Below are 27203 nucleotides of genomic sequence, written 5' to 3'. Positions count from 1 at the left end.
GAGTGTTGTCACATAGTAGACCGCCTCAATATCTGCAGTTTAGAGCCAGATGCCAGTTCGGACGAGAAAAACAAAGACCTAAATGGATTTCTTTGTCTGCAAGTGGATGCATAATAAGGGGAGGAGCAGGGAGCTTGTGTCCTGCAGATTATAGCTTTTACATCAGAACTACAAGCTTTTTCAAACAGCATTTTTTCCATATGCTCCTGATTCATGTTTTGAATAAAGAAATACTCGGAAATGCAAATTTAAACTTTACTTTATAAATGTCTTCTATCATGAGAAAAATGACACATGAACATGTTAAAAACATCAAAACTTCCAATTTCATTATAGTAGGTCTTTAATGCAAAACTTGAAGCAAACTGGTCTCATTATATATGTGGTGATCAATGTTTATCAAATAATTGTTATGTTGCTCTATTTGCAATTACAGCTAAGACCATAAAGCTATCACCAAAGAGGCAGAATTTTAGCACTGGTCTGATATTCATGACTTACGAAATTGCAAAGTCCTATTCACAGGACTCCAAGGTAAACTCTTCACATTTTAGATGCTGAGGCCATTGAAAGCCAATAATTGTCAATATTGGCAAACAGCCAGAGCGTGCCTGCTCACAGAGAGCTCTGCAGGGAGCCTGACGGCTTCCTGAAACACATTTAGGCGTGTAGACAGAGCAAAGGAAGGGCTTCAGATGAGGGGAGCATTTCGTTCCAACAAGTGGAAGAAATTGAAATACTGCTGAACCAGCTTCATCCTGGGATTTGTGTCCCAGAATATTTGGCATGATGGTGTCATTGTAAGGCAGGTCGGCACAGAGACTCATTGTGATTCTCTGACAGGTTGGCGTTGGAAGAGTTGGTGCGACTGAGACATCCTGACCCTGGAAATACAGAGGAAAAAAAATCCCTATTGTTGGAAAAGATGCTTACCACTTATTTAAATTTTAATTTTATTTATTAATTCATTTGTGAAAAATCTACATTTTTTAAAAAGCACTGAAGATCCACAGCCGAAAAACAGCCCATCAATACTTCTTTTTGTAAAAAGTCTTGGTCCTGATTCAACATGTTCATGAGGAGTAGACATATTTTAAATAAAGAAAAAGCTACTTTTAGCAAATAAAAATGCTGTCTGCTCACCTCCTCACAGGACTCTGTGGTGAATGCTTCACACTTTAAGGCTTCAGGCCACTGAAAGCGGAGGTTCGTCATCGATGTCGCACACTCAGACTTTGCTTTCTCACACAGACTTCTGCATGGAGGCTGTGCTCTTCCTGACACACATTTGGGCGTGTAGACAGAGCACAGGAATGGCTTCAGATGAGAGGAGCATTGTCCTCTAACAAGTGAAGAAAACTGTCGTATCGCGGTGGCAGCTTCATCCTGGGATTTGTGGCCCAGCATATTTGGCATGATGGTTTCAGTATATGGCAGGTTGGCACAGAGAGGCACATTGATTCTCTGACAGGTTGGTGGGGGGACTGGTGTGACAGGATTGCCCTGACTCTAGAAAAACACATAACAAGATAAACCAATTGTAGCTGTTTACCCCATATTCAATTTCATTTCATAATGTTTTGTGGCAAACTAATACTCTACACTAAAGGTAATTGAGATCTACAGCACAAAACTGCTTTTTTCTGGTCTTTCATAGTCAAAGTTTTTTTTTTTAGTTGCAGTAACAGTAAATACCTGAAGGGGCAGTATGTTAACTGGACCCATTGACTGTAAAACAAAACTGGACTGAGCAACCTATTTCAAATAGGACGTGCCTACTGGAAGCCAAGAAGCCAAAATCCAATAGACGTCTATAGAGAAATCAGCAGCCTTTACTCAGTCGTTCTATTCATCAGAATTAACATTCTTGCTCTGATACATTTTTTAAGCAGTTTTTTCTAATCCCAATTTAAATTAAAGCTACAAGTAGCATTTAGCGGGCCCGAGCACGTGCGACCGCATGGCACGAGCGACTGCCCCGTGAGCAACGCCCTGCTCGAGCCATTCTCGTCGTTTTTTCTTGTCCATTCTGGAGCTCCAAGCTATTGTTAATACGACAGCAGCCTGGGGGGGGGGGGGGGGGGGGGGCTGTAATCTGTTGCCTTAAGGGACAAAGACTTTTGCATATAGCATGAAAAAAATTCAAGCAATGATGATAATTGCTATCACTGTCCCTAAGGATGAGAACAATAGAACTCATTCAATTTCCACTACAATGTCTAGATGAGTGTCAGCTATGTCTGATAACTTGGCCAATTAGCTGGACCGGGATCTTGCAAAGTGCAGGTGGTTAACGTCCAGTGTGATGAGTCTGTGGACGGCAACAGTACAGCATAGCTTTTGGTTTCCACAAGAGAAGAACTCCTGACACATCTGCCCTAACAGACAACTACAAGAGGAGTTGAAATGTATAACACGGTGAAGGAGTTTTTGTGCAGAAAAAAGGTACAATTAGAAAAGCTGGTAGCAGTGACTGCAGATGGGACTCCTGCTATGATTGACCGACAAACAGGTTTCATCACTCACTGTAAAGCTGACCCAGACTTTCCAAAATGTCTGCATTACTGCTGTGTCATTCACCAGCAGGCCTTATGTGCAGAAGTGATTGGCTCTGGACATATAATGACTCTTATTCTGAAAATCGTAAACAACCTCAGCTGCAAAGCAAAACAGCACAGGATTTTTAAGGTGCTATTGGAGGAGATGTCTGTTGAATATGGTGAATATGAACATTGTGAATCTGAACTTGCATTCTTGACTGACATTACTGGAAAACTAAACCACTTGATCTGCGAGCTGCAAGACAATGGCAAAACTATTTTTTTTTGACCAGCCTGCCTGAGCCAGTGTTTTTCTTGTGGGGATCTTTTCTGCCAGGGCTTGTCAGCTTGGTCAGTGGATGTTGCTGCAGTTGTCTCCCTTGCTGGGACAGCTGGAGTTAAACACAGCAGCTCACGGCTCTGAAGTGGACCCCGTTGCTGTCCCAGTCTGGATGGGCACTGTGGCGATGTTCCAATGGCCAGGCTGGCTCCTGGTATAAAGAGATTCCCAAATACCATTTCCTAACCGCAGAGCCAAGGATGTGTTTACATGTTTAGGTCAAAAATGTGATGGACAGCTTCATGTTGTCTAAACATGCCACCCTGTTATTAATCCAGTTGATATGGTTCTCCATCTGTGTCTAGGTGATAGAAAAGCATTTTTTTTTATATTTACAGCTCTAAGCAAACAAACAGTTGTCTATATAAAAGAGCTTTTACAATTGTGCACTTTTAGCAGGTCTCTGAGTTCATGTGACCAATGTATGGTGGATTTTCACAGACCTTGTTTAAAACTGAAGGTGAGAGAGACTTAGAGAAATGGCTTCATTGTTCTGGAGTTCTTTGTTTCATCCACAAAAGAGTAGAATTGGTGATTGATTTTGAAAAGCTGCTGAAAAAAGTATCTTTTCAAATTGCAATTTCTAACTTGGGTTTTACATTTTGTTTTCCATTTTTTGTGCTTTAATTGGGAAGCATTTGTTATTTGTTTGGTGTTTTTAAGGTTCTGCAAATATACACATCATTTTTTAGAGACATTTGTTATCAGTTGTGTTTGTTGATTTGTAGTTTAATTTCATTGGATGTATAGATGTCGTGTGGGGGGGAGGCTCGACAGCAGGTAGGACCCAGGCGCAGAGACGGGAGGCAAACGGGTTCAGGGCAAGTGGGTTTATTTAACTAACAAAAAGCGCTGCAGAGCAGGATGACAAAACTAAAAACAAAAACTTACTGTGGCATGGCAAGGGACATGGACGCCAGACAAGAAGACGTGATCAACATGAGCAGAAGTTAATGGACCAGCACAGGAGGAAGGCAGAGACAAGACTTATATACAGACAGGGCAGACAAGACACAGGTGAACACGATTAGGGCAGATGGGGACCAAAGGAAGTAAAACTCAAAAACATGACAAGACAGGAAACCTTTCAAAATAAAACAGGAAACAGAACCAAACAAGACAGAACAAGAACTAAAGCGAAAAAAAAGACAGCAAACTGAAACCATGACAATAGAAAGGAAAAGAAGTTCAAACATTGATTATAAAAAAGGATATAAGAGATAAAAAAAAAGAAAAAGGAAAAGAAAAAAGATAAAATATTGATTTAATTGCATTTTGAATGAATAAAAAACAATGATTAATAGAATCAGAAATCAGAAAAAGTTTTATTGCCAGGTTCAGTAGAGCGCACTTTACAAAACGAGGAATTTGACTTGGTGTATAGTGCAATTAAGAATAAGTTAAAAATTAAGTTAACAACAACAACACACTATATACAGTAGAGTAAGGTGAATTAAAGTGGGAGCACAGATGGGCTGGGATGGTGGGGCCTGTAAGTGGCACCGACAGTCCTTTGGTGGGCGGGGGGGGAGGGGGGGGTCACCTGGGGGAGTTGGGGTTCTGTTCAGCAGGCTGGCTGCAGTGGGGAAGAAGCTGTTCTTGTGGCCCGAGGTCCTGGTCCTGATGGACCGGAGCCTCTTGCCAGAAGGGAGGGGCCGAAAGAGATTATGTCCTGGATGAGAGGGGTTGGCTACAATCCTGGCTGCCCGCCTCCAGGTCCTGGAGATGTGCAGCTCCTGGAGAGACGGGAGGTGGCAGCCGATCACCTTCTCTGCTGAGTGGATGACGCGTTGCAGCTTGGCCTTGTCTCTGGCCGTGGCCGCAGCGAACCAGACTGTGATGGAGGACGTGAGGGTGGATTCGATGATGGCGGTGTAAAAGTCTACCAGCATCTTTTCAGGGAGGTGAAACTTCTTCAGCTGCCTCAGGAAGTACATCCTCTGCTGGACCTTCTTAGTGATGGAGCTGATGTTCTGCTCCCACTTGAGGTCCTGGCTGATGATGGTTCCCAGGAAGCAGAAGGACTCCACAGAGGTCACCGGGGAGTCACAGAGGATGGCAGGGGGGAGGGGGGCTGGGGCCTTCCTGAAGTCCACTGTCATCTCCACTGTCTTCAGAGCATTAAGCTCCAGGTTGTTAGCGCTGCACTATGACACCAGCCTGGCTATTTCACTCCTGTAGGCCGACTCATCTCCGTCAAAGATGAGGCCGATGAGTGTGGTGTCGTCAGCAAACTTCAGGAGTTTGACAGACAGGTGACCAGCTGTGCAGCTGTTTGTGTACAGGGACAGTAACAGGGGTGAAAGGACACAGCCCTGGGGGGATCCGGTGCTTGTGGTCCGAGTATCTGAGACGAGCTTCCCCAGCCTCACATACTGCTGTCTGTCCGTCAGGAAGTCTGTGATCCACCTGCAGGTGGAGTCAGGCACATTCATCTTGGAGAGTTTTTAATACTAAGTCTAGACAGATTTAACACAGGTTTTTGGATGAAAAAGGATTTTTTATAAATCATCTGTTACACTTTTAAGTCTGAAAAAAATATGGAAGGCAGCAAACACAGATCCCTACCGTTTTTAATTTTTTTGTGCTGATATTTGAAAGATAAGTTATGCAAAAAAATAGGTGTTTGCAGTTTTGCCTAAAAAGACGTTTTCGGACCTTTTTGGATCAAATGTTGTCTAAAAGTTCACCTGTAACTTCAATCATTCTGAATTTTTTTAGGAAAACTAAACCACTTCAACTGTGATCTGCAAGGCAATGGTAAAACTATATTTTTTATGGAACAGCCTGCAGTGTTTCTTGTGGGGATCTTTTCTGCCAGGGCTTGCCGGCTTGGTCGGTGGTTGTTGCTGTTACCAATCCAGTTGATATGGTTCTCCATCTGTGTCTAAGTGATATAATCAGAATCAGAATCGTTTATTGTCATTGTACATGGGGATACAATGAAATTGCAGCAGCCTTGGAGTGAAGGAGTTACATAAAATAAAAATAAAAATAGAATAGAAAAAGAAATACTGTATTTACAACTCTTAACAAAAAATGAACAATATGGACAGAAACTGTTAAATATTAAATATTTGTGAATAAAATAGAATGGAATTACATGAGTTGCTGTGAGCACAGCTTAATAAATATCAAGTTATTGCACAGTGACCCGGTTAGACAGTCAGGATATTGCACGCATTGTAGTAAAATTAGAGTGAGGTGTGGTTGGTGGACGTATGTGCATTCCGTATGATAATTGCCTGTGGAAAAAAGCTGTTTCTTAGTCTGTTTGTCCTGGTTCTGATGGACCTGTACCTCCTTCCAGAGGGCAGCAGTTCAAACAGAGGGAAAGCAGAATGGGTGGAGTTAGTGGTGATGCTAGTCACTCTGCTGAGGCAGCGAGACTGGTAAATGTCCTTCAGTGAGGGGAGGGGGCAGCCGATGATCCTCTGCGCTGTCTTTACCACTCTCTGGAGACTCTGCCGTTCTGCTTCAGTGCAGTGGGAAAACCACACTGTGATGCCATAGGACAGAATGCTCTCAATGGTTGAGCGGTAGAACGTTACCAGCAGCTCCTGGCTGACGTCGTTCCTCCTAAGTTTTCTCAGGAAGTGCAGGCGTTGCTGGGCCTTCCTGATGACAGTCATGGTGTTGTTAGACCATGTGAGGTCAGCAGAGATGGTGGTGCCCAGGAGGGTGAAGCTGTGGACCCTCTCCACACAGTTTCCATCAATGTAGAGTGGGGGTGGATCTGTTCTGTTTTTTCTGAAGTCCAGGATGATCTCCTTGGTCTTGGTGGTGTTCAGGATGAGGTTATTAGCCTGACACCACCTTGAGAGTTTCAGGACTTCGTCTCTGTAGGCCGTCTCGTCGTCCCCAGAGATCAGCCCCACCACAGTAGTGTCGTCTGCAAACTTCACCACGGTGTTGCTGGTGTGGGCTGGTCTGCAGTCTGCTGTGTACAGTGTATACAGCAGAGGACTCAGCACACATCCCTGTGTGGAGCCTGTGCTCAGCGTCCGGGTGGAGGAGAGGTGGGGGTCAAGTTTGACTGTCTGTGGTCTGTTTGTCAGGAAGTCCTTGATCCACGAGCAGGTGAGTGGGTGGAGTCCTAGTTCAGACAGTTTGTTGACCAGAATGTCAGGAATGATTGTGTTAAAGGCTGAGCTATAGTCCACAAAGAGCATCCTGGCGTAGGTGTCTCTGTGTTCCAGGTGGCTCAGCGCAGTGTGGAGGGTGATGGAAATGGCATCATCCGTTGATCTGTTTGCTTTGTAAGCAAACTGGTGGGGGACGAAGATTGGAGGGAGGGAGTCTTTGATGTGTCCCAGGAGCAGCCGCTCCAGACACTTTGTGATGACAGCAGTGAGTGCAACTGGGCGGAAGTCCGTGAGGAAGGCTGTGGATGAGGACTTTTTGGGTATCGGGATGATAGTGGATGACTTCAGGCAAGCAGGGATGAAAGCCTGAGCTAGCGACAGGTTGAAGATTTTTGTGAAGACCTGGGAGAGTTGATCGGCGCAGGCCCGCAGAACCTTTCCGGGAACTCCATCAGGTCCCGCCGCTTTCCTGGGGTTTACCCTGCTGAACATCCGTGCCATCCGTGCCACGTCCATAAAGGCATTGTTTTTATATTTAGAGCTCTAAGCAACCAAACAGTTGTCTATATAAAAGAGCTTTTACAATTGTGCACTTTTAGCAGGCTGAAAAAATTATCTTTTTAAAATTGCCATTTCAAATTTGGGTTTTAAATTTTGTGTTCCATTTTTCTGTGCTTGTATTGGAAGGATTTGTTATTATTTTGTTTAAAAGTGCTACATATTGTATATACACATAATTTATTTAGAGAAATTTGCTATACGTTGTGTTTTTTGGTTTTGTAGTTTAATTTCATTGGATTTATATTAAGGAAAAGAAGTTGCAGCATTGATTAAAAAAGGATAAAAGAGACATTTACTGTCTAAGTCTTATGTTACATCTGTAGAACTGTACTGAGAGTTGGGTTTTGTTTTGGAGCACATTCATATGTTTTGTTTGTAAAAAAAAAAGATAAAATATTAGGTTAATTGCATTTTACATGACTAGAAAAGCAATGATTATTCATAAAAATCTATGAAAGACATACAAAACAAATGAAAAAGCAGTCTGCCCTCCCTCTTGTGTCTAAACTCTTGTCACCTCACTTCTGGGTTAGTTAGCATATGAACTGGCAGCTGGTGTGTGTGTGTGTGGGGGGGGGGGGGGGGGGGTTGAAATTTGACTCCAGCAACAGGGATGATTGAGGAGCAGGCTGCAGCATGAGGAAAAGACTTAAGCATGTAAGAGGAAATGACATCCTACAGTTGACCAGTTCATTTTATATCTGTAAAGAATATTCAAGAAGCATTTAGACATGTTCAGCTATATGCGTGTGAAACTTGGTGTGGATATTTGAAGCATAAGTAATTTTAAAACACACTTGTTTGGAGTCCAGACGGAAAAAGCACAGGTTTTGGGATGAATCAGGATTTTTTTTAAAATCATCTGTTTCACCTGGACTTCTGAAAAAAATATGGAAGGCAGCAAACACAGATCCCTACATTTAAAAAAATAAATGGTGTTGATATATGATGATTAAGTTATGAAAAAAAATAGGTGTTTGTAGTTTTGCCTAAAAAGACGTTTTCGGACCTTTTTGGATGTAATGCTCTCTAAGATGTCACCTGTAACTTCAATCATTCTGAATTTTTTTAGGAAGCAGTAGCACATAAATGCCTATTAAAGTCTAGTCTTTGGTGCTGATAACCTAAACAGAATTTATGCTAAAAATCTTTGTTCAGTCCAAAATTGCATAGGAAAAAAAGAGGTATGAAGTTTCTCATAGACCCTATTGTGTTACATATCAAAGCTGGAGGTTATTAAAGGCATCTAATTCTGAAATCTCAGCTTCCTGAGACAAACGGCTGATTTATAATAAATTTCTATTATTTGGGTGCACATAATCGACCACTTCCTGTTACGCAGGCACCGTCAGGTGTACACCCATGAAACTTCAGATTATGAGAGAGGACCCTTCTGAGTATCTCCAGTTTTAATTTCATGCACATTGGACAAAGCAATTAGATAAAAATGGGCAGAATGTGCCCAATGCAATAACTAGGTGGCGCTATAGAGCTCGTCCAAGATTGTCATATCCATGGGTTCAGAATAGAAGCTTCATCATATCCATTGAATTTCAGTGAGATTGGACAAGGAATGTGCACGTGAGAGCAACTTTTGTGTGCATGGCGAGATGCCCAACTTTGCCGCTCTGTCACGACCACACCCCCGCATTGAAAGTTATGGTTTTTTGTCAGAGTAAACTTCAATGGCTTTTCAACAGGTGGATGTCATTTTCAGGTGTGTCGGCTCATCCTACTCAGAGCAGTGATGCTCCAAGTAAAACATGTCATTTCATCTTGCCAGCAGGTGCCGCTACACTTTTTCCGGATTCTTTCACTGCAGATGTGTTCAGAGTCAGACTACAATCATGCATATCAATTTTGGATCAGATTGGAATATGCATGGCTGAGTTATGGCCATTTTTCTTTTCATGGCGTGTTTTCGAAACAACGTCAAATTTCTACGCGCCGCCACGGCCACAAACTTCTGTAAAAACTTAAAAGCTTTGCAATTTAACATCGGACATGTGTATAGTTTACAAAACCAAAGTTTGGAGTCATTATTCACAAATCTCTAGGAGGAGTTCGTTCTAGAATGAGGCCTGCAAATGTCCAAAATAGAGCAAAAATGACAAATTGACCTCAATATATCAGACTTCCTGTGCGAGTGACAGGTGGGTCCTTTCAGACTTTTTTGTAGGTCTCCATCTGAAGAACATGCCCTGTAAAAATCAAGCTTGTACGTTAAAGCGTATGCGGGGCGTCGGGACAAAAGTCACTGTAGGTGGCGCTGTCGAGCCATTTTTGCGCACCCATGCCAATTTCCCATAAAATACGAAATTTTTCACGACTCCTGATGTGTGTGCCAAATTTGGTGAGTTTTGGGGTATGTTAAAGGCCTCAAAAATGCGATTCTTCCGGCAGAAGAAAAATAATAATAATAATAATAAACCTAACAGATACAATAGGGTCCTTGCACTCCGTGCTCGGGCCCTAATTAAAGCTACAAGTAGCATTTAGCGGGCCCGAGCACGTTCGACCGCATGGCACGAGCGACCGCCCCGTGAGCAACGCCCTGCTCGAGCCATTCTCGTCGTTTTTTCTTGTCCATTCTGGAGCTCCAAGCTATTGTTAATACGACAGCAGCCGGGGGGGGGGGGGGGGGGGGGGGCTGTAATCTGTTGCCTTAAGGGACAAAGACTTTTGCATATAGCATGAAAAAAATTCGCACGCACATACGCACACACGCACTCACACACTGAAGGAGGAGGGTTTGGGGAAGAGACAGAGGGAGCTAAAATTGTGTGCCTTGTCTAGGCTACCCCACCTTGGTGGGACACAGCCTTGGTAAATAAAAAAAAAAAAAAAATGAAAAAAATTCAAGCAATGATGATAATTGCTATCACTGTCCCTAAGGATGAGAACAATAGAACTCATTCAATTTCCACTACAATGTCTAGATGAGTGTCAGCTATGTCTGATAACTTGGCCAATTAGCTGGACCGGGATCTTGCAAAGTGCAGGTGGTTAACGTCCAGTGTGATGAGTCTGTGGACGGCAACAGTACAGCATAGCTTTTGGTTTCCACAAGAGAAGAACTCCTGACACATCTGCCCTTACAGACAACTACAAGAGGAGTTGAAATGTATAACACGGTGAAGGAGTTTTTGTGCAGAAAAAGGTACAATTAGAAAAGCTGGTAGCAGTGACTGCAGATGGGACTCCTGCTATGATCAATAGACAAACAGGTTTCATCACTCACTGTAAAGCTGACCCAGACTTTCCAAAATGTCTGCATTACTGCTGCGTCATTCACCAGCAGGCCTTATGTGCAGAAGTGATTGGCTCTGGACATATAATGACTCTTATTCTGAAAATCGTAAACAACCTCAGCTGCAAAGCAAAACAGCACAGGATTTTTAAGGTGCTATTGGAGGAGATGTCTGTTGAATATGGTGAATATGAACATTGTGAATCTGAACTTGCATTCTTGACTGACATTACTGGAAAACTAAACCACTTGATCTGCGAGCTGCAAGACAATGGCAAAACTATTTTTTTTTGACCAGCCTGCCTGAGCCAGTGTTTTTCTTGTGGGGATCTTTTCTGCCAGGGCTTGTCAGCTTGGTCAGTGGATGTTGCTGCAGTTGTCTCCCTTGCTGGGACAGCTGGAGTTAAACACAGCAGCTCACGGCTCTGAAGTGGACCCCGTTGCTGTCCCAGTCTGGATGGGCACTGTGGCGATGTTCCAATGGCCAGGCTGGCTCCTGGTATAAAGAGATTCCCAAATACCATTTCCTAACCGCAGAGCCAAGGATGTGTTTACATGTTTAGGTCAAAAATGTGATGAACAGCTTCATGTTGTCTATTGATGTAAGTTTAAACCTAAACATGTTTCCCTGTTACTAATCCAGTTAATATGGTTCTCCATCTGTGTCTAGGTGATAGAAAAGCATTTTTCTTTATATTTAGAGCTCTAAGCAAACAAACAGTTGTCTATATAAAAGAGCTTTTACAATTGTGCACTTTTAGCAGGTCTCTGAGTTCATGTGACCAATGTATGGTGGATTTTCACAGACCTTGTTTAAAACTGAAGGTGAGAGAGACTTAGAGAAATGGCTTCATTGTTCTGGAGTTCTTTGTTTCATCCACAGAAGAGTAGAATTGGTGATTGATTTTGAAAAGCTGCTGAAAAAAGTATCTTTTCAAATTGCAATTTCTAACTTGGGTTTTACATTTTGTGTTCCATTTTTTGTGCTTTAATTGGGAAGCATTTGTTATTTGTTTGGTGTTTTTAAGGTTCTGCAAATATACACATCATTTTTTAGAGACATTTGTTATCAGTTGTGTTTGTTGATTTGTAGTTTAATTTCATTGGATGTATAGATGTCGTGTGGGGGGGAGGCTCGAGAGCAGGTAGGACCCAGGCGCAGAGACGGGAGGCAAACGGGTTCAGGGCAAGTGGGTTTATTTAACTAACAAAAAGCGCTGCAGAGCAGGATGACAAAACTAAAAACAAAAACTTACTGTGGCATGGCAAGGGACATGGACGCCAGACAAGAAGACGTGATCAACATGAGCAGAAGTTAATGGACCAGCACAGGAGGAAGGCAGAGACAAGACTTATATACAGACAGGGCAGACAAGACACAGGTGAACACGATTAGGGCAGATGGGGACCAAAGGAAGTAAAACTCAAGAAACATGACAAGACAGGAAACCTTTCAAAATAAAACAGGAAACAGAACCAAACAAGACAGAACAAGAACTAAAGCGGAAAAAAAAGACAACAAACTGAAACCATGACAATAGAAAGGAAAAGAAGTTCAAACATTGATTATAAAAAAGGATATAAGAGATAAAAAAAAAGAAAAAGGAAAAGAAAAAAAATAAAATATTGATTTAATTGCATTTTGAATGAATAAAAAACAATGATTAATAGAATCAGAATCTGAATCAGGAATCAGAAAAAGTTTTATTGCCAGGTTCAGTAGAGCGCACTTTACAAAACGAGGAATTTGACTTGGTGTATAGTGCAATTAAGAATAAGTTAAAAATTAAGTTAACAACAACAACACACTATATACAGTAGAGTAAGGTGAATTAAAGTGGGAGCACAGATGGGCTGGGATGGTGGGGCCTGTAAGTGGCACCGACAGTCCTTTGGTGGGCGGGGGGGGGAGGGGGGGTCACCTGGGGGAGTTGGGGTTCTGTTCAGCAGGCTGGCTGCAGTGGGGAAGAAGCTGTTCTTGTGGCGCGAGGTCCTGGTCCTGATGGACCGGAGCCTCTTGCCAGAAGGGAGGGGCCGAAAGAGATTATGTCCTGGATGAGAGGGGTTGGCTACAATCCTGGCTGCCCGCCTCCAGGTCCTGGAGATGTGCAGCTCCTGGAGAGACGGGAGGTGGCAGCCGATCACCTTCTCTGCTGAGTGGATGACGCGTTGCAGCTTGGCCTTGTCTCTGGCCGTGGCCGCAGCGAACCAGACTGTGATGGAGGACGTGAGGGTGGATTCGATGATGGCGGTGTAAAAGTCTACCAGCATCTTTTCAGGGAGGTGAAACTTCTTCAGCTGCCTCAGGAAGTACATCCTCTGCTGGACCTTCTTAGTGATGGAGCTGATGTTCTGCTCCCACTTGAGGTCCTGGCTGATGATGGTTCCCAGGAAGCAGAAGGACTCCACAGAGGTCACCGGGGAGTCACAGAGGATGACAGGGGGGAGGGGGGCTGGGGCCTTCCTGAAGTCCACTGTCATCTCCACTGTCTTCAGAGCATTAAGCTCCAGGTTGTTAGCGCTGCACTATGACACCAGCCTGGCTATTTCACTCCTGTAGGCCGACTCATCTCCGTCAGAGATGAGGCCGATGAGTGTGGTGTCGTCAGCAAACTTCAGGAGTTTGACAGACAGGTGACCAGCTGTGCAGCTGTTTGTGTACAGGGAGAGTAACAGGGGTGAAAGGACACAGCCCTGGGGGGATCGGGTGCTTGTGGTCCGAGTATCTGAGACGAGCTTCCCCAGCCTCACATACTGCTGTCTGTCCGTCAGGAAGTCTGTGATCCACCTGCAGGTGGAGTCAGGCACATTCATCTTGGAGAGTTTTTAATACTAAAGATGTATGAAAGACATACCGAAAAAATATGTCTTTCAGTGTTTAACTGGCTGTCTTTGGATTATGCATGCCTGAATAATGGCCATTCTTACTCCTCATCTCTCTGTTCACTGCTTGCTAATTTACATAGCAGGGGTCCCAGCAGGAGGGGGCGGGGTTGTAACACGACTCCTTCAGCAGAGCCAGGCTGAGAGAGGCTTTGACATGTAAGATGTTAGATGTTAGAATGCCAGATGTTAGAATGACCAGTTCATTTTATATCTATGAAAATATTCAGGTAGCTATGGGACATGTTTAGCTATAGGTCTGTGAAAATTGGTGTCGATTGTTGAAACATAAGTTACCATAAAAAAATGTTTGTTTGGAGTCTAGACAGATTTAACACAGGTTTTTGGATGAAAAAGGATTTTTTATAAATCATCTGTTACACTTTTAAGTCTGAAAAAAATATGGAAGGCAGCAAACACAGATCCCTACCGTTTTTAATTTTTTTGTGCTGATATTTGAAAGATAAGTTATGCAAAAAAATAGGTGTTTGCAGTTTTGCCTAAAAAGACGTTTTCGGACCTTTTTGGATGAAATGATGTCTAAAAGTTCACCTGTAACTTCAATCATTCTGAATTTTTTTAGGAAGCAGTAGCACATAAATGCCTATGAAAGTTGAATTCTTGGTGCTGATAACCTAAACAGAATTTATGCTAAAAATCTTTGTTCAGTCCAAAATTGTATAGGAAAAAAAGAGGTATGAAGTTTCTCATAGACCCTATTGTGTTACATATCAAAGCTGGAGGTTATTAAAGGCATCTAATTCTGAAATCTCAGCTTCCTGAGACAAACGGCTGATTTATAATAAATTTCTATTATTTGGGTGCACATAATCGACCACTTCCTGTTACGCAGGCACCGTCAGGTGTACACCCATGAAACTTCAGATTATGAGAGAGGACCCTTCTGAGTATCTCCAGTTTTAATTTCATGCACATCGGACAAAGCAAAGAGAAAATACAGGGCAGAATGTGCCCCATACAATAACTAGGTGGCGCTATAGAGCTCGTCCAAAGTTGTCATATCCATGGGTTCAGAATGGAAGCTTCATCATATCCATTGAAATTCAGTGAGATTGGACAAGGAATGGGCACATGAGAGCAACATTTGTGTGCATGGCGAGACGCCCAACTTTGCCGCTCTGTCAAGACCACACCCCTGCGTTGAAAGATATGTTTTTTATCAGAGTAAACTTCAATGGTTTTTCAACAGGTGGACGTCATTTTGAGGTGTGTCGGCTCATCCTACTTGGAGCAGTGATGCTCCAAGTAAAACTTGTCATTTCCTGTTGTCAGCAGGTGGCGCTACACCTTTTCCGTATTCTTCCACTCCAGATGTGTTCAGAGTCAGACTACAATCATGCATACCAATTTGGGATCAAATTGGATTATGCATGGCTGAGTAATGGCCATTTTTCTTTTCATGGCGTGATTTCGAAACGCCTTCGAATTTTGACGTGCCGCCACGGTCACAAACGACCATAAAAACTTAAAAGCTTCGCAATTTAACATCAGACATGTGTCTAGTTTACAAAACCAAAATTTGGAGTCATTGTTCACAAATCTCTAGGAGGAGTTCGTTCTAGAACGAGGCCTGCAAATGACCAAAACACAGCAAAAATGACATATTGACATCAATATAGCAGACTTCCTGTGCAACTGACAGCTTGGTCCCAAGAGACTTTTTTGTAGGTTTCCATCTGATGAACATGTCCTGTAAATATCAAGCTTGTATGTTAAAGAACATGGCGGGGCTCGCGAAAACAAACATTGTAGGTGGCGCTATTGAGTCATTTTTGTGCACCCATGCGAGAGCTGTATATCTAAGGTGGAGATATGTAAGAGACATCTCATTCTGAAATCTCAGCCTCGTGATACAAACGGTTGATTTTTTATGAATTTTTAATTATCTGACTGCAACGCAATCAACCACTTCCTGTTTGGCGGTGGCTTGCGCAAGCACCGTCAGGTGTACGCCCATGAAACTTTAAACAATGAGAGAAGACCCTTGTGAGTATCTCCTGTTGTAATTTTATGAACGTCTGACAAAGCACAGAGAAAAGATAGGTCAAAATGTGACAAAAAATGTATTTGTTTATATCTAGGTGGCGCTATGGAGCTCGTCCAAGATTGTCATATCCATGGTTTCAGAATGGAAGCATCATCATCTCCATTGAATTTAAGTGAGATCGGACAAGGAATGTGCACGTGAGAGCAACTTTTGTGTGCATGGCGAGACGCCCAACTTCGCCGCTCTGTCACGACCACACCCCCGCATTGAAAGTTATGGCTTTTTGTCAGAGTAAACTTCAATGGCTTTTTAACAGGTGGATATCATTTTGAGGTGTGTCGGCTCATCCTACTTGGAGCAGTGATGCTCCAAGTCAAACATGTCATTTCCTCTTGCCAGCAGGTGGCGCTACACCTGTTCCGGATTCTTCCACTGCAGATGTGTTCAGAGTCAGACTGCAATCATGCACATAAATTTTGGATCAAATTGGATTATGCATGGCTGAATAATGGCCATTTTTCTTTTCATGGCGTGTTTTCAAAATGACCTCGAATTTTGACGCGCCGCCACGGTCACAAACAACCGTAAAAACTTAAAAGCTTCGCAATTTAACATCGGACATGGGTCTAGTTTACAAAACCAAAGTTTGGAGTCATTATTCATAAATCTCTAGGAGGAGTTCGTTCTAGAACGAGACCTGCAAATGTCCAAAATGCAGCAAAAATGACATATTGACATCAATATAGCAGACTTCCTGTGCAACTGACAGCTTGGTCCCAAGAGACTTTTTTGTCGGTTTCCATCTGATGGACATTCCTTGAAAAAATCAAGCTTGTATGTCAAAGCATGTGGCGGGGCTCGCCAAAACAAATTTTGTAGGTGGCGCTATCGAGCCATTTTTGTGCACCCATGTCAGTCTCCCATAAAATATAAAATTTTTCGCGACTCCTGATGTGTGTGCGAAATTTGGTGAGTTTTGGGGTATGTTAAAGGCCTCAAAAAGGCGACTGTTCCGTCGGAAGAAAAATAATAATAATAATTAAAGCTACAAGTAGCATTTAGCGGGCCCGAGCACGTGCGACCGCATGGCACGAGCGACCGCCCCGTGAGCAACGCCCTGCTCGAGCCATTCTCGTCGTTTTTTCTTGTCCATTCTGGAGCTCCAAGCTATTGTTAATACGACAGCAGCCTGGGGGGGGGGGGGGGGGGGGGGGGGCTGTAATCTGTTGCCTTAAGGGACAAAGACTTTTGCATATAGCATGAAAAAAATTCAAGCAATGATGATAATTGCTATCACTGTCCCTAAGGATGAGAACAATAGAACTCATTCAATTTCCACTACAATGTCTAGATGAGTGTCAGCTATGTCTGATAACTTGGCCAATTAGCTGGACCGGGATCTTGCAAAGTGCAGGTGGTTAACGTCCAGTGTGATGAGTCTGTGGACGGCAACAGTACAGCATAGCTTTTGGTTTCCACAAGAGAAGAACTCCTGACACATCTGCCCTAACAGACAACTACAAGAGGAGTTGAAATGTATAACACGGTGAAGGAGTTTTTGTGCAGAAAAAGGTACAATTAGAAAAGCTGGTAGCAGTGACTGCAGATGGGACTCCTGCTATGATCAATAGACAAACAGGTTTCATCACTCACTGTAAAGCTGACCCAGACTTTCCAAAATGTCTGCATTACTGCTGCGTCATTCACCAGCAGGCCTTATGTGCAGAAGTGATTGGCTCTGGACATATAATGACTCTTATTCTGAAAATCGTAAACAACCTCAGCTGCAAAGCAAAACAGCACAGGATTTTTAAGGTGCTATTGGAGGAGATGTCTGTTGAATATGGTGAATATGAACATTGTGAATCTGAACTTGCATTCTTGACTGACATTACTGGAAAACTAAACCACTTGATCTGCGAGCTGCAAGACAATGGCAAAACTATTTTTTTTTGACCAGCCTGCCTGAGCCAGTGTTTTTCTTGTGGGGATCTTTTCTGCCAGGGCTTGTCAGCTTGGTCAGTGGATGTTGCTGCAGTTGTCTACCTTGCTGGGACAGCTGGAGTTAAACACAGCAGCTCACGGCTCTGAAGTGGACCCCGTTGCTGTCCCAGTCTGGATGGGCACTGTGGCGATGTTCCAATGGCCAGGCTGGCTCCTGGTATAAAGAGATTCCCAAATACCATTTCCTAACCGCAGAGCCAAGGATGTGTTTACATGTTTAGGTCAAAAATGTGATGGACAGCTTCATGTTGTCTAAACATGCCACCCTGTTATTAATCCAGTTGATATGGTTCTCCATCTGTGTCTAGGTGATAGAAAAGCATTTTTTTTTATATTTAGAGCTCTAAGCAAACAAACAGTTGTCTATATAAAAGAGCTTTTACAATTGTGCACTTTTAGCAGGTCTCTGAGTTCATGTGACCAATGTATGGTGGATTTTCACAGACCTTGTTTAAAACTGAAGGTGAGAGAGACAGAGAAATGGCTTCATTGTTCTGGAGTTCTTTGTTTCATCCACAGAAGAGTAGAATTGGTGATTGATTTTGAAAAGCTGCTGAAAAAAGTATCTTTTTCAAATTGCAATTTCTAACTTGGGTTTTACATTTTGTGTTCCATTTTTTGTGCTTTAATTGGGAAGCATTTGTTATTTGTTTGGTGTTTTTAAGGTTCTGCAAATATACACATCATTTTTTAGAGACATTTGTTATCAGTTGTGTTTGTTGATTTGTAGTTTAATTTCATTGGATGTATAGATGTCGTGTGGGGGGGAGGCTCGAGAGCAGGTAGGACCCAGGCGCAGAGACGGGAGGCAAACGGGTTCAGGGCAAGTGGGTTTATTTAACTAACAAAAAGCGCTGCAGAGCAGGATGACAAAACTAAAAACAAAAACTTACTGTGGCATGGCAAGGGACATGGACGCCAGACAAGAAGACGTGATCAACATGAGCAGAAGTTAATGGACCAGCACAGGAGGAAGGCAGAGACAAGACTTATATACAGACAGGGCAGACAAGACACAGGTGAACACGATTAGGGCAGATGGGGACCAAAGGAAGTAAAACTCAAGAAACATGACAAGACAGGAAACCTTTCAAAATAAAACAGGAAACAGAACCAAACAAGACAGAACAAGAACTAAAGCGAAAAAAAAGACAACAAACTGAAACCATGACAATAGAAAGGAAAAGAAGTTCAAACATTGATTATAAAAAAGGATATAAGAGATAAAAAAAAAGAAAAAGGAAAAGAAAAAAGATAAAATATTGATTTAATTGCATTTTGAATGAATAAAAAACAATGATTAATAGAATCAGAATCAGAATCAGGAATCAGAAAAAGTTTTATTGCCAGATTCAGTAGAGCGCACTTTACAAAACGAGGAATTTGACTTGGTGTATAGTGCAATTAAGAATAAGTTAAAAATTAAGTTAACAACAACAACACACTATATACAGTAGAGTAAGGTGAATTAAAGTGGGAGCACAGATGGGCTGGGATGGTGGGGCCTGTAAGTGGCACCGACAGTCCTTTGGTGGGCGGGGGGGGAGGGGGGGTCACCTGGGGGAGTTGGGGTTCTGTTCAGCAGGCTGGCTGCAGTGGGGAAGAAGCTGTTCTTGTGGCGCGAGGTCCTGGTCCTTATGGACCGGAGCCTCTTGCCAGAAGGGAGGGGCCGAAAGAGATTATGTCCTGGATGAGAGGGGTTGGCTACAATCCTGGCTGCCCGCCTCCAGGTCCTGGAGATGTGCAGCTCCTGGAGAGACGGGAGGTGGCAGCCGATCACCTTCTCTGCTGAGTGGATGACGCGTTGCAGCTTGGCCTTGTCTCTGGCCGTGGCCGCAGCGAACCAGACTGTGATGGAGGACGTGAGGGTGGATTCGATGATGGCGGTGTAAAAGTCTACCAGCATCTTTTCAGGGAGGTGAAACTTCTTCAGCTGCCTCAGGAAGTACATCCTCTGCTGGACCTTCTTAGTGATGGAGCTGATGTTCTGCTCCCACTTGAGGTCCTGGCTGATGATGGTTCCCAGGAAGCAGAAGGACTCCACAGAGGTCACCGGGGAGTCACAGAGGATGACAGGGGGGAGGGGGGCTGGGGCCTTCCTGAAGTCCACTGTCATCTCCACTGTCTTCAGAGCATTAAGCTCCAGGTTGTTAGCGCTGCACTATGACACCAGCCTGACTATTTCACTCCTGTAGGCCGACTCATCTCCGTCAGAGATGAGGCCGATGAGTGTGGTGTCGTCAGCAAACTTCAGGAGTTTGACAGACAGGTGACCAGCTGTGCAGCTGTTTGTGTACAGGGAGAGTAACAGGGGTGAAAGGACACAGCCCTGGGGGGATCCGGTGCTTGTGGTCCGAGTATCTGAGACAAGCTTCCCCAGCCTCACATACTGCTGTCTGTCCGTCAGGAAGTCTGTGATCCACCTGCAGGTGGAGTCAGGCACATTCATCTTGGAGAGTTTTTAATACTAAAGATGTATGAAAGACATACCGAAAAAATATGTCTTTCAGTGTTTAACTGGCTGTCTTTGGATTATGCATGCCTGAGTAATGACCATTCTTACTCCTCATCTCTCTGTTCACTGCTTGCTAATTTACATAGCAGGGGTCCCAGCAGGAGGGGGCGGGGTTGTAACACGACTCCTTCAGCAGAGCCAGGCTGAGAGAGGCTTTGACATGTAAGATGTTAGATGTTAGAATGCCAGATGTTAGAATGACCAGTTCATTTTATATCTATGAAAATATTCAGGGAGCTATGGGACATGTTCAGCTTTAGGTCTGTGAAAATTGGTGTCGATTGTTGAAACATAAGTTACCATAAAAAAATGTTTGTTTGGAGTCTAGACAGATTTAACACAGGTTTTTGGATGAAAAGGATTTTTTATAAATCATCTGTTACACTTTTAAGTCTGAAAAAAATATGGAAGGCAGCAAACACAGATCCCTACCGTTTTTAATTTTTTTGTGCTGATATTTGAAAGATAAGTTATGCAAAAAAATAGGTGTTTGCAGTTTTGCCTAAAAAGACGTTTTCGGACCTTTTTGGATGTAATGCTCTCTAAGATGTCACCTGTAACTTCAATCATTCTGAATTTTTTTAGGAAGCAGTAGCACATAAATGCCTATGAAAGTTGAATTCTTGGTGCTGATAACCTAAACAGAATTTATGCTAAAAATCTTTGTTCAGTCCAAAATTTCATTAAAAAAATCAAGTGATGAAGTTTCTCGTAGACCCTATAGTGTTACATATCAAAGCTGGAGGTTATTAAAGGCATCTAATTCTGAAATCTCAGCTTCCTGAGACAAACGGCTGATTTATAATAAATTTCTATTATTTGGGTGCACATAATCGACCACTTCCTGTTACGCAGGCACCGTCAGGTGTACACCCATGAAACTTTACATGATAAGAGAGGACCCTTCTGAGTATCTCCAGTTTTAATTTCATGCACATCGGACAAAGCAAAGAGAAAATACAGGGCAGAATGTGCCCAATGCAATAACTAGGTGGCGCTATAGAGCTCGTCCAAGATTGTCATATCCATGGGTTCAGAATGGAAGCCTCATTACCTCCATTGAATTTCAGTGAGATTGGACAAGGTATGTGCACGTGAGAGCAACTTTTGTGTGCACGGCGAGACGCCCAACTTCGCCGCTCTGTCACGACCACACCCCTGCGTTGAAAGTTATGGCTTTTTATCAGAGTAAATTTCAATGGCTTTTCAACAGGTGGACGTCATTTTGAGGTGTGTCGGCTCATCCTACTTGGAGCAGTGATGCTCCAAGTCAAACATGTCATTTCCTGCTGCCAGCAGGTGGCGCTACACTTGTTCCAGATTCTTCCACTGCAGATGTGTTCAAAGTCAGACTACAATCATGCACATAAATTTTGGATCAGATTAGATTATGCATGGCTGAGTTATGGCCATTCTTCTTTTCATGGCGTGTTTTCGAAACGACCTCCAAGTTCGACGCGCCGCCACGGTCACAAACATCCGTAATACCTTTAAAGCTTCGCAATTTAACATCGGACATGTGTTTAGTTTACAAAACCAAAGTTTGGAGTCATTATTCATAAATCTCTAGGAGGAGTTCGTTCTAGAACGAGGCCTACAAATGTCCAAAATAGAGCAAAAATGACATATTGACACCAATATAGCAGACTTCCTGTGCGACTGACAGCTTGGTCCCAAGAGACTTTTTTGTAGGTTTCCATCTGATGAACATGTCCTGAAAAAATCAAGCTTGTATGTCAAAGCATATGCGGGGGCTCGGGACAAATGTCACTGTAGGTGGCGCTGTCGAGCCGTTTTTGTGCGCCCATGCCAATCTCCTGTAAAATACGAAATTTTTCGCGACTCCTGATGTGTGTGCCAAATTTGGTGAGTTTTGGGGTATGTTAAAGGCCTCAAAAAGGCGACTCTTCCGTCGGAAGAAAAAGAATAATAATAATAACTCTTACAGATACAATAGGGTCCTTGCACTCCGTGCTCGGGCCCTAATAATCCGAGTAAATACAATAGGGTCCTTGCACTACGTGCTCGGGCCCTAATAATAATAAACATTCGAATTACAATAGGGTCCTTGCACTCCGTGCTCGGGCCCTAATGACAGTATCCATTGCATGGAAAAATGGCGACTGAACGGGCTTTGTTTTGCTGGAACCAGAAAGAAGACATTTTATATGGGTGATGTCACACATGCTCGGTCCAGTTCTGTTATACAATCAACGGTATGACCAGGCTTTAAAAAAAAACTACAGTTCTACTGAAAAGTTACTTTACCTGTTCACAGGACTCTGAGGTGAACTCTTCACAATTTAGAGTTTCAGGCCACTGGAAGCCAAATTTTCTCAAAAGTGGCTCACAGCTGGAGCGTGCCTGCTCACAGAGAGTTTTACAGGGAGCTTGACGTCTTCCTGACACACATTTAGGCGTGTAGACAGAGCAAAGGAAGGGCTTCAGATGAGGGGAGCATTGCACTTTAACAAGTGGGAAAAACTGATGTACTTCTAAACCCGCATCATCCTGGGTTTTGTGGCCCAACATATTTGGCATGATGGTTTCAGTATATGGCAGGTTGACACAGAGAGGCACAGTGATTCTCTGACAGGTTGATGGGGGGGCTGTTGTGGCTGGGAGCTCTCCATCCTAAAAGCAAAAAAATAAAAAAAATAAAACATTATTTGTGATGACTTTTATCTGATTTTTTGTGTTTTCCCCCAATAAATTACTCCAGTTTTCCTGTCAGTAAGTCAGGTGACTATTGTAGTGATTCCCCAACAGGTTGGTGTTGGAAGAGTTGGTGTGACTGAGACATCCTGACCCTGGAAATACAGAGGAAAGAAATTCCCTACATTGTTGGAAAAGATGCTTACCAATTTTTTTTTCATTCCTTTGTGGAAAATCCACCTTTTTTTTCAAAAGCAGTGAAGATCCACAGCCGAACACAGCCCACCAATGCTTCTTTTAGTAAAAAGCCTTGGTACCGACTCAACATGTTCATGAGAAGTAGACATATTTAAAGAAAAAGCTACTTTTATTAAATAAAAATGTTGTCTGCTCACCTCCTCACAGGACTCTGTGGTGAATGCTTCACACTTTAAGGCTTCAGGCCAATGAAAGCGGAGGTTTGTCATCGATGTGGCACACTCTGACTTTGCTTTCTCACACAGACTTCTGCATGGAGGCTGTGCTCTTCCTGACACACATTTGGGCGTGTAGACAGAGCACAGGAATGGCTTCAGATGAGAGGAGCATTGTCCTCTAACAAGTGAAGAAAACTGTTGTATCGCGGTGGCAGCTTCATCCTGGGTTTTGTGGCCCAGCATATTTGGCATGATGGTTTCAGTATATGGCAGGTCGGCACAGAGAGGCACAGTGATTCTCTGACAGGTTGGTGGGGGGACTGGTGTGACAGGATTGCCCTGACTCTAGAAAAACACATAACAAGATAAACCAATTGTAGCTGTTTACCCCATATTCAATTCCATTTCATAATGTTTTGTGGCAAACTAATACTCTACACTAAAGGTAATTGAGATCTACAGCACAAAACTGCTTTTTTTGGTCTTTCATAGTCAAAGTTCTCTTTTTTAGTTGCAGTAACAGTAAATACCTGAAGGGGCAGTATGTTAGCTGGACCCCATTGACTGTAAAACAAAACTGGACTGAGCAACCTATTTCAAATAGGACGTACCTACTGGAAGCCAAGAAGCCAAAATCCAATAGACGTCTATAGAGAAATCAGCAGCCTTTACTCAGTCGTTCTATTTATCAGAATTAACATTCTTGCTCTGATACATTTTTTAAGCAGTTTTTTCTAATCCCAATTTAAATGACAGTATCCATTGCATGGAAAAATGGCGACTGAACGGGCTTTGTTTTGCTGGAACCAGAAAGAAGACATTTTATATGGGTGATGTCACACATGCTCAGTCCAGTTCTGTTATACAATCAACGGTATGACCAGGCTTTAAAAAAACTACAATTCTACTATAAAGTTACTTTACCTGTTCACAGGACTCTGAGGTGAACGCTTCACAATTTAGAGTTTCAGGCCACTGGAAGCCAAATTTTCTCAAAAGTGGCTCACAGCTGGAGCGTGCCTGCTCACAGAGAGTTTTACAGGGAGCTTGACGTCTTCCTGACACACATTTAGGCGTGTAGACAGAGCAAAGGAAGGGCTTCAGATGAGGGGAGCATTGCACTTTAACAAGTGGGAAAAACTGATGTACTTCTAAACCCGCATCATCCTGGGTTTTGTGGCCCAACATATTTGGCATGATGGTTTCAGTATATGGCAGGTTGACACAGAGAGGCACAGTGATTCTCTGACAGGTTGATGGGGGGGCTGTTGTGGCTGGGAGCTCTCCATCCTAAAAGCAAAAAAATAAAAAAAATAAAACATTATTTGTGATGACTTTCATCTGATTTTTTGTGTTTTCCCCCAATAAATTACTCCAGTTTTCCTGTCAGTAAGTCAGGTGACTATTGTAGTGATTCCCCAACAGGTTGGTGTTGGAAGAGTTGGTGTGACTGAGACATCCTGACCCTGGAAATACAGAGGAAAGAAATTCCCTACATTGTTGGAAAAGATGCTTACCAATTTTTTTTTCATTCCTTTGTGGAAAATCCACCTTTTTTTTCAAAAGCAGTGAAGATCCACAGCCGAACACAGCCCACCAATGCTTCTTTTAGTAAAAAGCCTTGGTACTGACTCAACATGTTCATGAGAAGTAGACATATTTTAAGAAAAAGGTACTTTTATCGAATAAAAATGCTGTCTGCTCACCTCCTCACAGGACTCTGTGGTGAATGCTTCACACTTTAAGGCTTCAGGCCACTGAAAGCGGAGGTTTGTCATCGATGTTGCACACTCTGACTTTGCCTTCTCACACAGACTTCTGCATGGAGGCTGTGCTCTTCCTGACACACATTTGGGCGTGTAGACAGAGCACAGGAATGGCTTCAGATGAGAGGAGCATTGTCCTCTAACAAGTGAAGAAAACTGTTGTATCGCGGTGGCAGCTTCATCCTGGGTTTTGTGGCCCAGCATATTTGGCATGATGGTTTCAGTATATGGCAGGTTGGCACAGAGAGGCACAGTGATTCTCTGACAGGTTGGTGGGGGGACTGGTGTGACAGGATTGCCCTGACTCTAGAAAAACACATAAAAAGATAAACCAATTGTAGCTGTTTACCCCATATTCAATTTCATTTCATAATGTTTTGTGGCAAACTAATACTCTACACTAAAGGTAATTGAGATCTACAGCACAAAACTGCTTTTTTTGGTCTTTCATAGTCAAAGTTCTCTTTTTTAGTTGCAGTAACAGTAAATACCTGAAGGGGCAGTATGTTAGCTGGACCCCATTGACTGTAAAACAAAACTGGACTGAGCAACCTATTTCAAATAGGACGTACCTACTGGAAGCCAAGAAGCCAAAATCCAATAGACGTCTATAGAGAAATCAGCAGCCTTTACTCAGTCGTTCTATTCATCAGAATTAACATTCTTGCTCTGATACATTTTTTAAGCAGTTTTTTCTAATCCCAATTTAAATGACAGTATCCATTGCATGGAAAAATGGCGACTGAACAGGCTTTGTTTTGCTGGAACCAGAAAGAAGACATTTTAAATGGGTGATGTCACACATGCTCAGTCCAGTTCTGTTATACAATCAACGGTATGACCAGGCTTTAAAAAAACCACAATTCTACTATAAAGTTACTTTACCTGTTCACAGGACTCTGAGGTGAACGCTTCACAATTTAGAGTTTCAGGCCACTGGAAGCCAAATTTTCTCAAAAGTGGCTCACAGCTGGAGCGTGCCTGCTCACAGAGAGTTTTACAGGGAGCTTGACGTCTTCCTGACACACATTTAGGCGTGTAGACAGAGCAAAGGAAGGGCTTCAGATGAGGGGAGCATTGCACTTTAACAAGTGGGAAAAACTGATGTACTTCTAAACCCGCATCATCCTGGGTTTTGTGGCCCAACATATTTGGCATGATGGTTTCAGTATATGGCAGGTTGACACAGAGAGGCACAGTGATTCTCTGACAGGTTGATGGGGGGGCTGTTGTGGCTGGGAGCTCTCCATCCTAAAAGCAAAAAAATACAAATCTTAATAGTGGCATCTACACCCTGCATATTGCCTTATTAGTCTGCATCAAATCAGAACATCAGAAAGACCATCAATTGAACCGTAGCGTGTATATACAGCTTTCATATAAATTGGACATAAAGAAAATAATAAAATATGCCAGAAACTTTTCAGGTATACTAACTTGCACACAATCGGATTCTGGTAAAGTTTCACATCCAAGCCTCATTGGCCAGAACAACCATTTAGCCCTCAGAGTGGACTGACAGTCCTTCTTGACCTTCTGACACAGAGCTCTGCACGGTTTCTTCCTGCTGTCACTCTCTGAGCCACATTCCGGCACAACAACACGACACATTACCGTGGCGATGTGTGGCGAACAGGTCGTCTCCACAATCTGACCAATTTGCCTTAAATTGAATCCTTGAACTCCACCTGGGTGGGTAGTAGAGTACCCCAAACCTTGACAAAAGCCAACTGTCACTGGCTCACAGCTTGTCTTGTCATTTGTCCCAGTTTGTGTCTCCTGTAGAGACAGCAGCTGACACAGGATCAGGAGCACATGCTTCATTGTTCTCTCTTCTCCCAAACACGGTTCTGAAGTCCTTTACAGAGCTTGGATGGTTTTGCGTGCAGTAAATATGGGGTGGAGTACAAATCTATGAACAGGGCTTTTGTCTTTAAAAAGATTCTGATTTAGGACCACTGCCGAGGCCACATATCAGGGGGATACTTAAAACAAAACCAGGAGCAAACTGGTCTCAGAGGAGACCCAATGTTTTCTGAAATGCATTCCAAAGGAGCAAAAGACCCAAGGCAAGTTCCACATATGGTTGTGATCCCCAGGTTTAAGAGTGTGTTTTATGAATCTAAGTCTTTTTCTCATCCAGATGGAAAGTATTGCACAACAGTTAATCATAAAGAGTA

The 27203-nt window shown here is 43.0% G+C and overlaps 1 protein-coding gene across 1 annotated transcript; it reads right to left on the bottom strand.

The window, feature by feature from the left end:
• Nucleotides 1–243: 243 nt before the first annotated feature.
• LOC110013320 (uncharacterized) lies at nt 244–26932 on the bottom strand. Its single transcript, XM_078933023.1, has 8 exons — nt 26461–26932; nt 25909–26274; nt 24964–25329; nt 24182–24547; nt 23237–23602; nt 22455–22820; nt 1144–1509; nt 244–884 (listed from the first exon to the last, which is right to left on the bottom strand). The coding sequence occupies exons 1-8, from the start codon at nt 26845–26847 to the stop codon at nt 516–518; spliced, it is 2952 nt and encodes a 983-aa protein (XP_078789149.1). The 5' UTR covers nt 26848–26932; the 3' UTR covers nt 244–515.
• Between the last annotated feature and the right edge of the window lie 271 nt (nt 26933–27203).

The sequence above is a fragment of the Oryzias latipes genome, chromosome 16, assembly GCF_053564925.1.
Source record: "Oryzias latipes strain Hd-rR chromosome 16, Olatipes_Hd-rR_3.1".
NCBI lineage: Eukaryota > Metazoa > Chordata > Actinopteri > Beloniformes > Adrianichthyidae > Oryzias > Oryzias latipes.
This window is presented reverse-complemented; position numbering and strand designations above follow the sequence as displayed.